The sequence below is a fragment of the Pristis pectinata genome, chromosome 2 (assembly GCF_009764475.1).
Source record: "Pristis pectinata isolate sPriPec2 chromosome 2, sPriPec2.1.pri, whole genome shotgun sequence".
Lineage (NCBI taxonomy): Eukaryota > Metazoa > Chordata > Chondrichthyes > Rhinopristiformes > Pristidae > Pristis > Pristis pectinata.
In genome coordinates this window covers 59,135,557-59,151,670 of record NC_067406.1, presented here as the reverse complement: position 1 = coordinate 59,151,670, position 16,114 = coordinate 59,135,557, and the positions used below count along the sequence as shown (strand labels likewise).

At 40.9% G+C, this 16,114-nt stretch overlaps 1 protein-coding gene across 2 annotated transcripts in view; it reads left to right on the top strand.

Annotated features, from left to right (window-relative positions):
• The first annotated feature begins 14,071 nt into the window (after positions 1-14,071).
• The window catches only part of tusc3 (tumor suppressor candidate 3), a 290,240-nt gene continuing 288,197 nt past the window's right edge, over positions 14,072-16,114 (top strand). For both annotated transcript variants that reach the window (XM_052041459.1, XM_052041470.1), the window contains exon 1: positions 14,072-14,191. In XM_052041459.1, coding sequence (XP_051897419.1) covers positions 14,087-14,191 — 105 coding nt within the window. In that variant the 5' untranslated portion in view covers positions 14,072-14,086. The remainder of the gene's footprint in view (positions 14,192-16,114) is intronic.

Below are 16,114 nucleotides of genomic sequence, written 5' to 3'. Positions count from 1 at the left end.
AATATTTCCTGTAACCTCTGTCTGTTTTGCAATCAATCTCCTAACCACCTCTTGCAACAAACCCTCCCCCCAACTTACCAACAAACTAGAAGCAAACTAGACACATTGTAGGGTGTGATCCTATAAATACATTTATGTCAGGCTGTTGCTTGACAAGTACACAGGGTATCTTTCTTAATTTAGATACTAGTTTGGTAGTTAGCTAGTTTAATTGATCACTATGAATTGCTTCTAGTTTGTTGGTAAGTTTGGGGAGGGGGGGGTTGTTGCAAGAGGTGGTAAGGAGATTGATCGGAAAACAGACAGAGGTTACAGGGAATATTAATGTGAACAATGGGATTGCTCTGAACTGACCTGCAGTCCATGGGCTGAAACAACTACTTTCTACATTATAAGGAAATATGCACTTTAAGCATTAACTGGGCTGAAAGTAACTTTATCCTGTCTGCTGTTGGTGCTTTGGCCAGCACCAGATGGTCCATTATCTGATTTTACTTCAAAGTTGAATGTAGTTATTTGATTAAAATGAACGGTTTGTTAGACAATTTAGGAGCCAATGATATTGTTGCACATCTGGAGCCACATGGTGGCCAACATAGTTGGGATGGAAGAATTCTTTCCCGGATGGGTTTTAATGACAATCTGGTAGTTTTGTGATAAAAATCCAATTTAGTAACTTAACTTAAATTTTATACTGCCATGTGGAACTTGAACTTGTTTCTCTGGATCATTAGACCAAAAATCTGGGTTACTAATCTTTAATACCTGCACCATCACCATAGCAATCTCATCATGTTAATTAAACCTCACAAACAACATAAAGTCATCCAACCAAATGCAATGGCATGCATTATATTTGGAATTTTCTACTTGACTTCTCTCCCCGGTTCCCTGTTGTCACTAAATATCTTTCAGGAGATCTTGACTTATGAGTTGATTTGGAACAACCATGGTGAAGATCTGTTTTGTCCTTGCCTCTCGCTAACACCATGGCCTTCTCCAACAATACAAGAGTACCTGCACAACCACTGAGACAACGTGTGGGGTTAGTCACAGGGAAATTATCTTCCCTTTAATTGCTTCTCATGCCTTGTTCCAAATAGTATTTAAAGATGGATTCTAGTCAGGTTGGCTGCTCTATGGAAGGTGCTATGACAGGAGATGCCAGACAGCAGGAGATCTTCATCACAGTTGTTCTCAATCAGCTCACGAGTCCCTGTCTCCTGAAGGATGCTTGGGAAGCAATGTTAGCAACAACAGGAAAGAGTGGCAAGAAGATAAGAATTCCAGAAATAATGGATGTTGTTGCATTCAGCTCAGTGCTTTCATATTGTCTGTGTAAAACAACTAGCACCATTAAAGGTGCACAGTACTCTGCTGCTATAATAAGTACTGAGGTTTGGGGTGTTTTTACCTTATCTCCCCACAAAAAAAAGTTATCTTGGTTGGCAAAATGATCCAAGATTGAAATAATAACAGAACTCCAGGAATATTCAACTGACCAAACAGAATTTATGGCATGAAAAACAAAAAAAAACATTTTAGGTTAGTGACCTTAGATGTTGCCTGAATCTCAATTGAATATATTCATCATTCTCCATGATTATTTCAGATTTCCAACATCTACAGTTGTTTTTGCTTTTTCAAGTTTTATCTCCATTGCTGTCTTCTCAAGATGCTCGCAAAATGTTACATTTCGGTCCAACGCTTTTCTTAGTTCCGTCAGGGTGAGTCCTGCTTTAATTTATTTTATTTTCCAATATCTGATATTGCTGGCAAGGCTACATTTATTGTTCAGCACCAATTACCCTTCTACAGGCAGTGGTAAGCTGTCTTCTTGAATCCCTCCAGTCCTCCACTGAAGGTACACCAATGGTAGTTGGTGGGTAGGGAGTTCCAAAGTTTCAACCCATGACGATGAAGGAATGGCAACAAATTTCCAAGTCAGGATGATGTGCAACTTGGATGAGAACCTGTAGGTGGTGGCTTTCATATTCACCTGTTGCCTTCATCCTTCTTGGTGGTAGAAGTGATATCTTTTGGATGTAGTTTAGGAGTCACTTAGACCAGTAGCTGCAGTGCATTTTGCAGATGGCACACAGTAAAACCACAGTACACTAGTGGTGGAGGGAAAGAATGTTCATAGTGATTGATGGGATGCCAATCAAATGGGTTGCTTTGTCCTGGATGAGGATCAAGCTTCCTCAGAGTTGTTGAAGATGGATTCATCCAGGTAGGTGGACAATTTTCCATCACACTACTGCCTGTAACTTGTAGATGGTGGATAGACTCTGGGGTGTCAGGAGATGAGTTACTTGTCACTGAATACTCAACCTCTGAACTGCTTTTGTAGGTTTTTATGTGGCTGGCCCAGTTCAGTTTTTGGTCAATGGTGACCAGGATGTTGATGGTTGGGGAACTTGGCAATGGTAATGTCATTGAATGTCACGGGAAGACAGTTCATATCTCTCTTGGAGATGGTCATCGCCTGTCTCTTTCCTGGGGTGAGTATTACTGGCCACTTATAAGCCTGATCAACCTCTTATCAAATATATGGTAAAGATGATCCCACTAATGCCATGCATTATTCATGGACACCTAATATTTACCAGCTGTGCGTTTCACACACCCACCACTCTGTGTAAAAAAACTTATCGCTGACATCCCACCTATACCTTCCTCCAATCACCTTAAAATTATGCCCCCTTGTGTTAGCCACTGTCACCCTGGGAAAAAGTCTCTGACCTGTCCACTCAATCTGTCTCTTATCATCTTGTACACCCCTATCAAGTCACCTCTCATCCTCCTTCACTCAACCTATCCTCATAAGACATTCTCTCCAATCCAGGAGCATCCTGGTAAATCTCCTCTGTACCCTCTCTAAAGCTTCCACATCCTCCCTATAATGAAGTGACCAGAACTGAACACAATACTCCAAGTGTGGTCTAACCAAGTTCTAAGAAGCTGCAATATTACCTCACGGCTCTTGAACTCAATACCCTGACTAATAAAGGCTAACACACCACATGCCTTCTTAACAACCCCATCAACCTGAGCTGCAACCTAGAGGGATCTATGGGCTTGGACCCCAAGATCCTTCTGTCCCTCCACATTGCTAAGAGTCCTGCCATTAACCGTGTATTCTGCCTTCAAATTCGATCTTCCAAAATGTATCACTTCACACTTTTCCGGGTTGAACTCCATCTGCCATCTCTCAGTCCAGGTCTGCATCTGATCAATGTCCTGTTGTAACCTACAGCAACTTTCTACACAATCTACAACACCACCAACCTTTGCACCACCTGCAAATGTACTAACCCACCCTTCCACATCCTCATCCAAGTCATTTATATAATTTAAAAAAAAATCACAAAGAGCTGGGGTCCCAGAACAGATCCCTGCAGAACACCACCAGTCACTGACCTCCAGGCAGAATATGCTCCATCTACAACCAGCCTCTGTCTTCCATGGGCAAGCCAATTCTGAATCCACACTGCCAAGTTTTCCTGGATCCCATGCCTCCTGACTTGCTGAATGAGCCTTCCATGAGGAACCTTATCAAAAGCCTTACTAAAGTTTACGTACACCACATCCACTGCTCTACCTTCATCAATGTGCTTTGTCACATCCTCAAATGATTCAATCAGGCTTGTGAGGCACAACCTGTCCCTAATCAGCATATGCTTCTCCAAATGCCCATAAATCCTGTCTCTAAGAATCTTCTCCAGTAATTTGCCCACCACTAAAGTAAGACTCACTGGTCTGTAATTCCCAGAGTTATCCCTGCTCCCTTTCTTAAAGGAACAACATTTGCCACCCTCCAATCATCTGGCACCACTCCTGTGGCCAGCAAGGATACAAAGGTCATCACCAAAGGTGCAGCAATCTCTTCCCTCGCTTCCCGTAATAACCCTGGATATATCCCATTTGGCCACGGTGACTTATCTATTCTAAATGTTTTTCAGAAGTTCCAGCACATGCTCATTCCTCATGTTGACATGCCCTAGCATATCAGCCTGTTGTATGCCATCCTCACAAATGTCAAGGTCTCTCTCACTGGCGAATACCAAAGCAAAGTATTCATTAAGGACCTCCCTTACCTCTTTCGACTCCAGGTACATTTCCTCTTTTATCCCTGATCAGTCCTATCCTCACTCTAGTCATCCTCCTATTCCTTACACACGTGTAGAATGCCTTGGTGTTTTCATTCTCCCAGTGTCTGTATGGGTTTCCTCCAGGTGCTCTGGTTTCCTCCCACATTCCAAAGACGTACAGGTTAGGAAGTTGTGGGCCTGCTATGTTGGTGCCGGAAGCGTGGCGACACTCGCGGGCCGCCCCCCAGAACACTATGCAAAAAATGCATTTCACTGTGTGTTTCAACGTACGTGACTAATAAAGATCTTATCTTATCCAATCCTACTCGCCAAGGCCTTCTCATGTCCCCTTCTAGCTCTCCTAAGTCCATTCTTAAGGTCCCTCCTGACTACCTTGCAAGTCTCCAGAGCCCTGTCTGATCCATGCTTTCTGAACCTTTGGTAAGCTTCTCTCTTCCTCTTGCCAAGATATTCTACATCTCTTGTCAACCACAGTTCCTTCACTCCACCATCCTTATCCAGTCTCAATAGGACAAACCTATCCAGAACCCCATGCAAGTACTCCCTAAACAACCTCCACATTTCCACTGTGTACTTTCCCAAGAACATCTGTTCCCAATTTACATTCCCAAGTTCCTGCCTAATAGCATCATTATTCCCCTTCCTCAATTAAATACTTTCCCATATTGTCTTCTCCTATCTCTCTATGTTAAAGGTCAAGGGGTTATAGTCACTGTCTCCAAAATGCTCTCCCACCACGAGTTCTGAAATCTGATCAGGCTCATTGCCAAATATCAGGCAGTATCGTCTCTCTTCCAGTCGGCCTGTCCACATACTGTGTCAGGAATCCTTCCTGGACACATCTAACAAACTCTGCCCCATCTTTCCTCTTTATGCTAAAGGAGGTGCCAATCAGTATTGGGGAAGTTGAAATCAGCCCTGACAGCAACCTTATTACTTTTGCACCTCTCAAAATTCTGCCTCCCAATCTGCTCCTCAATGTCTTTGCTGCTATTGGGGGGGGGGGGGGGGGGGAAATCGGTAGAATACTCCCAATAGAGTGATCACTCCCTTCCTGTTTCTGACTTCCATCCACTGACTCAGTAGGTGATCCTTCCGGGACATCCTCCCTTTCTACAGCTGTGATACTATCTCTGATCAGCAAAGCCACTCCCCCACCTCTTTTACCTCCATCCCTGTCCCTTTTGAAGTACCTAAACCCCAGAATATCCAGCAGCTATTCCTACCCTCGTGACAGCCAAGTCCCTGTAATGGCCACCACGTCGTTGTTCTATCTACTTACCCATGATCTAAGTTCATCAGCCTTGTTTCTGACACTTCAGACCATCCAACGGACAGCTATTTTGCCCATTCAACTGCCTATCCTTCTTCACAGTCTTTCTACACATTGCATCTACTTGTACACTAAATGCACCAACCCTTGACCTATCACTCAGGTTCCCATCCCCATGCCAAACTAGTTTTAACCCTCTCCAACAGCTCTAGCAAACCTGCCCGCAAGAATATTGGTTCCCCTCCAGTTCAGGAGTAACCTATCCCTTTTGCACAGGTTGTACCTTCCCCAGAAAAAATCCCAAAGATCAACAAATGTGAAACACTGCCCCCTGCACCAACTCCCCAGCCACGCATTCATCTGCCAAATCAACCTATTCTTACCCTCACCTGCACGTGGCAAAGGCAAAAATCCAGAGATTACTACCCTTGAAGTCCTGCTTTTCAGCTTCTTACCTAGTTCCCTATATTCCCTCTCAGGACTTCATCTCATTTCTTGCCTATGTCATTGGTACCAATATGTACCATGACCTCTGGCTGTTCGCTCTCCCCCTTCAGAATGCTGTGGACCCGATCCAAGACTCCCCGATCTTGGCACCCCGGAGGCATCATACCATCTGGATGTCTCTTTCACGTCCACAGAATCTCCACTCTGCCCCCCTCACTATTGAATCCCCTATCACGACCGCAGTCCTCTTCTCCCCCCTTCCCTTTTGCGCCACACAACCAGGCTCAGTGTCAGAGACCTGGTCACTGCAGATTTCCCCTGGTAGGTCGTTCCACCCCAATGGTATTCAGGGGAATGGCCACAGGGGTACTCTGCACTAACTGCGTATTCCCTTTCCTTCTCCTGACAGTCACCCAGCTACCTGTCTCCTGCAGCTTCGGAGTGACTGCCTTCCTGTAGCTCTTATCTACGAACTCTCCTATAGGAGCCGAAGGTCATCCAGCTGAAGCTCCAGTTCCCTAACATGGTCTGTAAAGAGCTGCAGCTGGATGCACCTCACGCAGATGTAGCTGTCAGGGAGACTGGAGGTCTCCCAGAACTCCCACATCTCACAAGATGAACACACCACTGACCCTGGAGCCATTCTAACTACTTTAGCCCAGCGCTAAAGAAAATATCAAAGAAAGAAAGAAACTTACCAGTGACTTACCTTAGCCTCTGCCTTCTCTCGCCAAAGCCTCAAATGCTCCAGTCTAACACTGGTCCACTCACACAATGACCACTCTGCTTATACCTACCTTCCTTTTATTCACTGCTGTTAATTAGCCAGTCAACTGGTAACAATTTTGCAAATGTACCTCTTTTAGACTCTTGCAAGGTGACTCTTTAGCAGCTGGAACAAACCACATCCTTTTAATTCTGAGACTATCCATTTTTTTTTTAAAGGGACCTTCAATAATTTCCTAATACGGTGAAAGGAAAGTTCATTGCATGCATTCACTTGTTTTACTGTTGGAGACCATTGAAGTGTCAGAAGTCACAAGCAAGTACAGCAGTTTAAGGTTGTGTATTACTTGAGCCAACACGAGTTTCATTGAGAGGTGGATCTTTGGTGGCGACACCTCCAGGCTTTCACTATGACAGAGAGTAGGAGGGCATGGCCTGCAAAGTAAGGTGACATACTAGTCGAGGGAAGGAGGTGGAGAAGTGGAAGTGCTTATGCCTAGAAGGCCCATCCAGTTTGACTATTCATTGAGCATTCCATCTGCATTAACCCAACAAAGGAACAATGCTTAAGTTGATTCTCTGCTCCAATAATGTTCTTGCATAGATCTGCCACTTGTTGCAGCTATACCTGCAATCAACTTTGCACTAACAATTGTGTAGATTTTTCACAGCTCTTATATTCCAGGGTGGTGCTGGAAACACAAGTCTGCAACATACCACTATGTGAGGTAGATTATGGCTATGATTTTCAAGTCAGACATGTTCCAGAAATCAAAGGACATCACTTCTTCAGTGTGCAGCTCACCAAGGCCATGGAAAGAAGATAATAATGATTTATCTCCAAAACCTGGGAGCAGTCAGCAGAGCTTCATAATGTAGCAGTTCACTGCACCTGCAGTCACTCCATCAAATCAAAAATAGGCTATTTAGTACACAAGACATCTGCTCTGCCCTTGTCATCATATCCATATGATGGGAACATGGATTCATTGAGAGCCATAATGTCACTGGCAGTGAAATAACAAAAAAACATTCTTAAACATCATTTCCTGTTTGTAAATACTTTAAACACAATTCTTGCAGGATTGATATTGTTAGGTAATTCAGCAATACTTCATACAGCCTTTCTTTACCAATCCCAGTTGACTGGTTGACAAACTCCAGTATCAGGATCAGCTTTGTTCCATATTCATAACAAAAATGTGTTTAAAGTTATTTACCTGTTCTTATTTTACTATTTTCTCATTCTCCATTGTAAATGTAATGATTTTATTACCCTACATTATGGGATGCATGTTGCAGTGGAAATAATACAGTAACAATGCTTACTATTGAAGTGAAATTCTACTGCAGCTTCCTACAATGGCACATCAGCTGTTGAAAGTGGAGAAGAGGAAATTGCCGTCAAAAAGCAAAATACCACGAAAACTGGAAATCTGAAATAAAAATTGTAAATGCTGGAAATATCCAAGTCATTTAGCATCTGCAGAAACAGTGTTAACATTTATTTCAGTTGCCAAAGGAATTGTTCAGCTTTTACAGAAATTGTACAATGCTAGTTTCTTGTGGAGTGACTGTGTTGAAAAAGTGAAATGAATATCTAGCTCCATTCATTCACCACTGAGTACAGAATCTGGCCCCACGTCTTCTGCATTCTGTTTCTAAGTAGGGCACTTGTCCAATTTTCCAAATCATGTATACTCAGTGATCCACCATAATTAATGAAACTGTGATCATTAAAATTGGATTGGAAACTAGCAAAAAAAGATCTAATCTTTAGATAATCATGAGGCAGATCATTCAAGTTTGACTGTTATTATAATACCTAGTGTATTTTTGGTCACATAATTCACTTGTGGCTCAGTCAACTGCAAAATTGAGTGTAATGTAGCCAGCACCCCTTCTGATAGCAAAATTAATATGCTACACCCTTACATGAGTAGATTTGTGAGAAATCTAAGTATCACCTCCTGTTCAGGTTTTATTAACACTATTTTTTGATATGAACTTGGCAAATATTTATGAAAAATTTATGAAAATGACTGAACCCTGCATCTGTTATTTTCTGCCTTTCTGAGTTAGCACAGCCCAGATCTTACAATTAACTTTTGAAATAAATGGCTTGCTGAAAAATATATAGGATTCCAGTAAGCTTCACATCAGTTTGCTTAACAAAATATTCAGATGCTGCATCAATTTGTACAGTTTAATCTACCTTTGGGATTTACATACAAATCAAATGATTCTCATAGGTACAAATGCATGATACTATAGCGCATAATCTTTCAAAGAAAATACATAAAATTCTGTTGACAATCTTCTAAGATGCCCTCAAACTCTTGTAATCTGGTTGTAAGCAATATTCAGAGCTCTACCACCTCCTTTCAAAATGTACAATGGACAGAAAAGGAAAGCATAAGAAAACCCGTGGCTTACAAGCTTGGTTCTCCTTTCAATCTTAACAACATCTATTTGCACTTATATAGTGCTATTCATATAGTAAAATGTTCCAAAGTACCTGGCAGAAGTATCTGACAGAAGTATTTACAGATTTTAACACTGAGCCATATAGGTATATATTAGGATAGATGACCAATGGCTTGGTCAAACAAATGGGCTTTGAGAGATGTTTAAAATAGAAGAAAGTGGGGGAGGAATTCCAAGCACGCTTAATCCAAATAATCAAAGACACAATGAAAGTAATTAATTTGATGAAGTTCAAACAAATGTCATCAGTCTTAGTATCCTATTAAATAAAATAAAGTAGTGGCTAATAATAGTTGGCCTGCGTAGTAATTATTAATACCTGAAATAAACTTTTCTTCCCTACAATACAGGAACAATTTCAAGTAAGTGATTCCATTGATTAATCACCTCTTTCTGGCTGTGAGAGTAATTGTCTTCCAATAAAGCACATAAGATGCCATTACAGAGGTTGGTTGTATTCCAGTATCACCACTGAGAAGATTCAAGAACTACTTAGAGTCTGTGTTTCATGGATATTCTTTAGGTACCTGGGATTCACAGGCCATGTACTAATTTCCTTGTTCTGTCATCTTGTCCTTCCCTTTAACATAAGCATGCTATATTATTCATAGAGCCATAGAGTAAACAACACGAAAACAGGCCCTTCACCCCAATTCATCCATGCCAACCACTGTGCCTGTCAAAGCTAGTCACATTTGCCCCTTATCCCTCTAAACCATTCCTATCCCTATACCTGTCCAAATGTCTTTTAAATGTTGTCAGCGTACCTGCCTCAACCACTTCCTCTGGCAGCTAGTTCCATATAAGCACCACCCTCTGCAGGAAGAAGTTGCCCCTCATTTAAATCTTTCCTCTCTCATCTTAAACCTATGCCCTCAAACTTTTGATTCCCTTTCCCTGGGAAAAAGACCATGTGCATTCATCCTATCAATGGCTCTCATGATTTTATACACCTCATGAGTTTCATTTATTTTTTCATGGCTATCAATTAGATCTGATAGTTTGTTTATTCCATGTCCAATTCATACCACTGTACAATTTTTCCCCATCAAAGATGCAATTTCATGTTACATGCAGAGAATTTTGTAGTAGTCTGCATGTATGGACCCATTTTGTACTTCCTGGCTGATAAAGAGCTATCCAGACTAACCCTACATTCTGGCTCTAGGTTAATAGCCTTGTGGGTAATGGCATATTAAATGCCAAGAATGTTTTAAATGTGCTGAAAGTTTCTACCTGTACCACTATTTCAGGCAATGAGTCCTATATTCCTACCAGCAGACGGTTTATAATATTTTTCTTCAACTACAAATTTTACAAATACCAAGTATTTAGGACATGATTAGTATGGAATACATATGTGTGAATATTCAAACTATTTAACTTAAAGCATATAATTAAAGGACTGGATTTTTATCGAGATTGAAGACAAGTTCACTTATGGAAGCTGTTGGTACCCAATCTAGATTGTTATGAAGCAAATCTATCAAGGATTTCTATTTCACAGTTCATATATACTCACATTCTTTGTGGTTCATTAATTTACTTGGGCCACATCAACCTGCTCTCATGAGATAGGACTTGCGCATTAAGGAGAAATATTTCCAAAAACAGAAGTTCAAGACAAATCCCCACAGAAAAAGAGGCATTAGATTCCATTTTGATTAGATAAACATTAATCAATCTCTGTAAGTCACATTCTCTGGCAATGCAACATGATCCTGCTCTGTGTTATTTTCACAATAGTTATCTTTCTCTCTCTGCTACAGGACTGGACTTTCACCTTTTTTTAATAATTGCTTATGTAGATGTAGAACAGTAATGATTATGTCAAATTTAGGTGGTTAAGCTCAATAGTAACACCGGGTGATACAAAGTAATTTCTTGTCATGTGACTTTCATATTTGTGAATAGGCATTGAGTTAATGAATGTCTCGGGAACTGTGCGCAATCACACACTGGAAGGTTTTTAAATTTGCTTTTTCTACATGAAGTATCTGCACCTGGCTATGTTATTGCAGATACACCTTAAAGGTTATCCATTAATTTTGTGGATGATCCATTCCGGGAATCTTCCAATTAGGACATTTGTGTGATATCACAGATTCCATTCAGCTTTCCAAACTTTCAACAGGTTTGATATCAGAAAATGAATTGGTGCTCAAAATGACATAACAATTAAAATGATGAGGAACACCTTGTGCATGGGAAAGGTTAGATATCCTCAGTTTACTGAAGTTGTCAGTGGTTTGGGAACTGTGGCATGAGTTTCAAGGGCATTGGGTTAAGCTTAAAGATTACATGAATAGTGATACATCACACTGTGGTGTCCAACTGTTAATCAACAAATCAAGTGGGCTACTTTTGATCCACATGATGCACAAGGCCCATCACCGATGTCCAGCACACTGCTATTGATGCTAGCTCATGCTTGCCAATTTGTAGACTAGTTACATCCTAGTTTTCACCTTTGCACTCATCTCCTTCAGTTAACTGCATAAGGCTTGTGTGGGGTCCATGTTCAAGGCAAAATAGATAGAATGCAGTCATGTTGCACAGTATTGCCTAAGAAGGTTACTCTCATCATGTGCTTAACTTTTACATTATCAAGATAGAATATAGTGCTTGTTGTTTTATGGAGTTTTGTTTTCAACTTATTTCTAGAACTATTCCTGTTTGCTTTCCAGTTCATATGAATGGATTGATGTGACCCACATATCTTATTCAACCACATATATAGGCGGTATTGAGACCAGGAAGAACATTTAATGAATAGATTGAAAGAGTGAGAAAACTGGCACTTTTCTGACCCCCCAAAAAAATCACAATTTAATACCTCCAGTAATCTAAAATAACAAGGAGTAGAAGCAGGAGAAGGCCACTAAGGCCCCTCATAACTGATATTTTACCTCAGATGGCAGCATATAAATTGAAGTTAACAAACTGCACTGCAGTCTGTACCCTTTATGAATAATTATTTCTTCAGATTATAAAGGTTAAATATTTATATTTCCTTCCAAGTTTCATGCAGGATTTGAAATATGACAATTTTGTTTCACAAATACAATGATAAATAACCATTTGCAATAATTTCTGATGAGCAATGCCTTATTAAAAACCTCAAATGTACAAACTTTCCCATTTATTTCAGGTCAGGTCCTTTAAAATGAGGATTAAATAATAGGAAAACTGAGATTACATTTATTTACTTAGTTTGATAGTGCTTCTATTGAGCAGATAGTTTGCTATATTTTCAATGTCATAGGAATACAATGTTGCTTTCATCATTCGCTTTCATTGTCAAAAATATTATAACATGACTTTTGTTACATTAATTAAAACTTTACATATTCCAAAAGATGTACCTTTCTAGATCCAGGAGTTCATTTCTATCCAGCCTAGCCTTTCATTCCCAGGTGTCAATAAAGAAAAAATATAAATATTATAACTAGGCAATACTGTCTGCAAACTGGAGACATACTCTCATGTGTGTGCAGAAATATCCAATATCCATTTTTCCAGCACCACATGCCCATTGACTCCAGGTTGGTTGCTTTGTTCAAATGACTGTCTAAAGTTTTTTTTTCCCTGACAAAGTTGGCAAATTGAATTCACCTTGTTTGGCCCTTGTCAGTTCATTATTACTGATACAAATACTTTCTTTTTATGCTTGTTCAGGGCAAGCACAGTGGTGCACAATCTTGGTGTGCTTTCTGAACACCAGCTGAGCTTTGTCTTCCAGACATGGTTCCATGGCCAGATTGCTTTCTTTCATTCAATTACGTCATCTCATTCCCCTGCTCAGGGGAGCTTCCATTACATCTTCATAACCTCAAAGGTTAATTTATCGAATACGACGCTTGCTGGCTGCTCTTTGCTTGACCAATTTTACCAAGACTAATAACTTATCCCAACATTTGCTATTTATGCAAAGTCCCACAATTTATGATCCTATAACCCACTTGCCCTGGAAATTTTGCTTCAGGATTGCAGTCTCTTCCTCTTCACCTTCACCTTCCCCCCACCTTCCCCCCCCTCCAATTATTTCACACATACTCTGGGTCCGTTTGGGAAATACCTCACCCAAACCCAATGAAATCCAAGTCTTTCATATGTTTAACAGTTGCTTGTCTCCAACCGTGAGGCCATCCTTCAGCACATGTCAAGCTATAAACTTGGATGCCTTAAAAAAAAATCCCACATTCTATTGTCTCGTAGTTGCTTTCCGCTGTGTCTGCTCTTACGTGTAAAGTACTCCGAGATCACTTGCACAGAAGTTACAAGATATACCATGTGGTTTCACTGGATTTTAACAATAAACGTATTATTCTTCCCGGAACAGTTTATTCGTGGTAAATGTGACTGTTACGCAAATTCGTACTTGAATTTACATCATATTATCACTTCCCAACTATATTACTTAAATGTCTGTCCTGGCAGTGTCAGAACCAATGAGGGTGTCGGATTTTAAAGGCAACTCATGTAACAGTTTTTTGTGCACATTTCATGGCATATTCCAATTTCTATAAAATGACATTTATAAACCCAAAACTCGTGTTTAAATAACGTATGTATTGAAATAGCCTTAAAAGAACATTTAGTAAATACACACTCAAGTTTTATTTTGCTTGCAATCTGTTGCGTTTCTATTTGACATGAGCCCACAAATTCAGAAATGAATTTCACAACGCTTCAGTGGTACATTAAAAAGTACCTGAAATTTTACCTTATAAACTGTCGTTGACATTGTATAAGTTTAAGTGTGGATGTCAATAGAGCTGCTCACAACGTGCTTCAGTGAAACCACCCAGTGGAGCTCCCTCCGCTATGTTTCGCGGTGCGCTCCTCGGCGCCACCAGCTGGTGGATATTTTCCGGCTGTCGAGCTTTGGTGCACCCGGTGCATTCTGGGTATTGTAGTTTTATCCCAACTTCATCCCAAGTTCAGAGCTCGCATCGGACTACAAATACCAGAACCCCTTGCGCCGCCGGCATCTCAGCCAATGGGATACGAGGCTGGCGTTGCCCCAGTTATCGGAATGGCGTCCAGTCGGAGGTTGGCACCGCTGCCCTTGGTAACCGTCGGCTCCTGCCTGCTCCTTCTGCTGTGTGCTCAATTGGGAGGCGGACAGAAGAAAAAAGAGGTAAGTGGCACCGGTCCGCGGTTCACTCTGTTTTCCGAAGTCATTCTGCAAAGGGAGAAGGGCTCGATTCTCCAAAGATGCTGGTGCTGATGATGCAGGTGTTCAGGAGGTTGGACCAATGATGGGGAGTTGCACTGCACGCCTTTCCTTTTCCACGTAAAGGTTTAGATTGGCCTCACAATTATAACTGCGCCCCCCCACGGTTTGCATCCAACTACGGAACACTCTTTCACTCTTGTTGATTACAAGTGCTGTTAGCATTTGCCTGGTTTTGACGGTTTTGTAAATATGATAGATTTCAGGGATCTATTTCCATAGGAAATAGTCATAAAATCATACAGCAATAAAATCAAATGATGCGAATGCCTATAATGAATAACACCAAGAATGTCACTTTAATTTGGATGTTGACCATCATTTGCCCTAGTGCCAATTTCAAGAAACATTCCCAATTCTCTGCTTGCCACATGACAGAATCTTTCAAGGCTTTTGCTAATGTTATTCCATTTTAGAAATCCGACTAAATGTGTGTTTTTCCAAGAACTAAAAATGAGAATTTTTGCTGGATAACTCGTAATCATTGTTATCAAGGACTCCCAACATAATGAATGAGGTATTTATCAACTATGGAATCAGGGAAATAAATTGTGGTATTAGTTAACTCCATAAGGAAATTAGCATAGAATCAAATTATTAAAGTTTACAGACAGTTGATCTACATTTTTATTACTAACAAAAGAGCACAAGAAAGAGAAAGTAGGTCATTCAGCCCCTTGCACCTGTTCTGCCATTCATTAAGGTCATGTCTGATTTTGTTCTTAGCCTCAGTGTTACTTTTCTGTACTCAATACATTCCTGGATTTCCTAATCTTCGAAATCTTGGAGTATTGTACTTTGAACCACATTCGATAGAACATGATTTGCTGAAACCAGTTTTGTGGAAAACCTATCAAATGATTCTGCAAATCAGTATTTTTTGTCTAATTTTGTCCAGGTTTTGTCAAACCCAGCAGGTAAGAGGAGGTGAAAAGCAGATGTTCCATAAAGATAACTGTCTTTGAAGCAATGTTTATAGGCTTGAAGGAGAAGGAATGTTTCCCACTGAGTCCTATAATGTGACCAGCTTCACTCCCAATGATCACCATCACTTTCCCTGCATCTGTCTCTCCACTGAAACCATTCTTATTTGCACCCCCACCCACTGAATTCCTTTCCTTTTGCTGCTCAACACCCAACAATCACCCCTCTGCCCATGTTCCCTGCCCCTGACATCCTTCACCCCGGCACATTCATTCTTGGGTGGAAAGTCCACAGAAGGAACTTAAACCCATTCTTTTTATTCTCCAGATTATAACATCATACTTAGAGTACTGTGTCCCGTTCTGGTTGCCTCATTATAGGAAGGATGTGGAAACGTTGGAAAGGGTGCAGAGGAGATTTACCAGGATGCTGCCTGGTTTAGAGAGTATGCATTATGAGGAGAGACTAAGAGAGCTGGGGCTGTACTCTTTGGAGAGAAGGAGAATGAGAGGAGACATGATAGAGGTATACAAAATATTAAGAGGAATAGATAGAGTAGACAGCCAGCGCCTCTTTCCCAGGGCACCAATGTTCAATACAGGAGGGCATGCCTTTAAAGTAATGGGTGGGAAGTTCAAGGGAGATATCAGAGGGAGGTTTTTACCCAGAGAGCGGTTGGGGCATGGAATGCACTGCCTAGGGTGGTGGTGGAGGCAGGTACGTTGGTCAAATTCAAGAGATTACTAGATAGGCATATGGAGGTATTTAAAATAGAAGGATATGTGGGAGGAAGGGGTTAGATAGTCTTAGGTGAGGTTTAAAGGTCAGCACAACATTGTGGGCCGTAGGGCCTGTATTGTGCTGTACTGTTCTATGATTCTATGATAACATCTCCCCACAGCT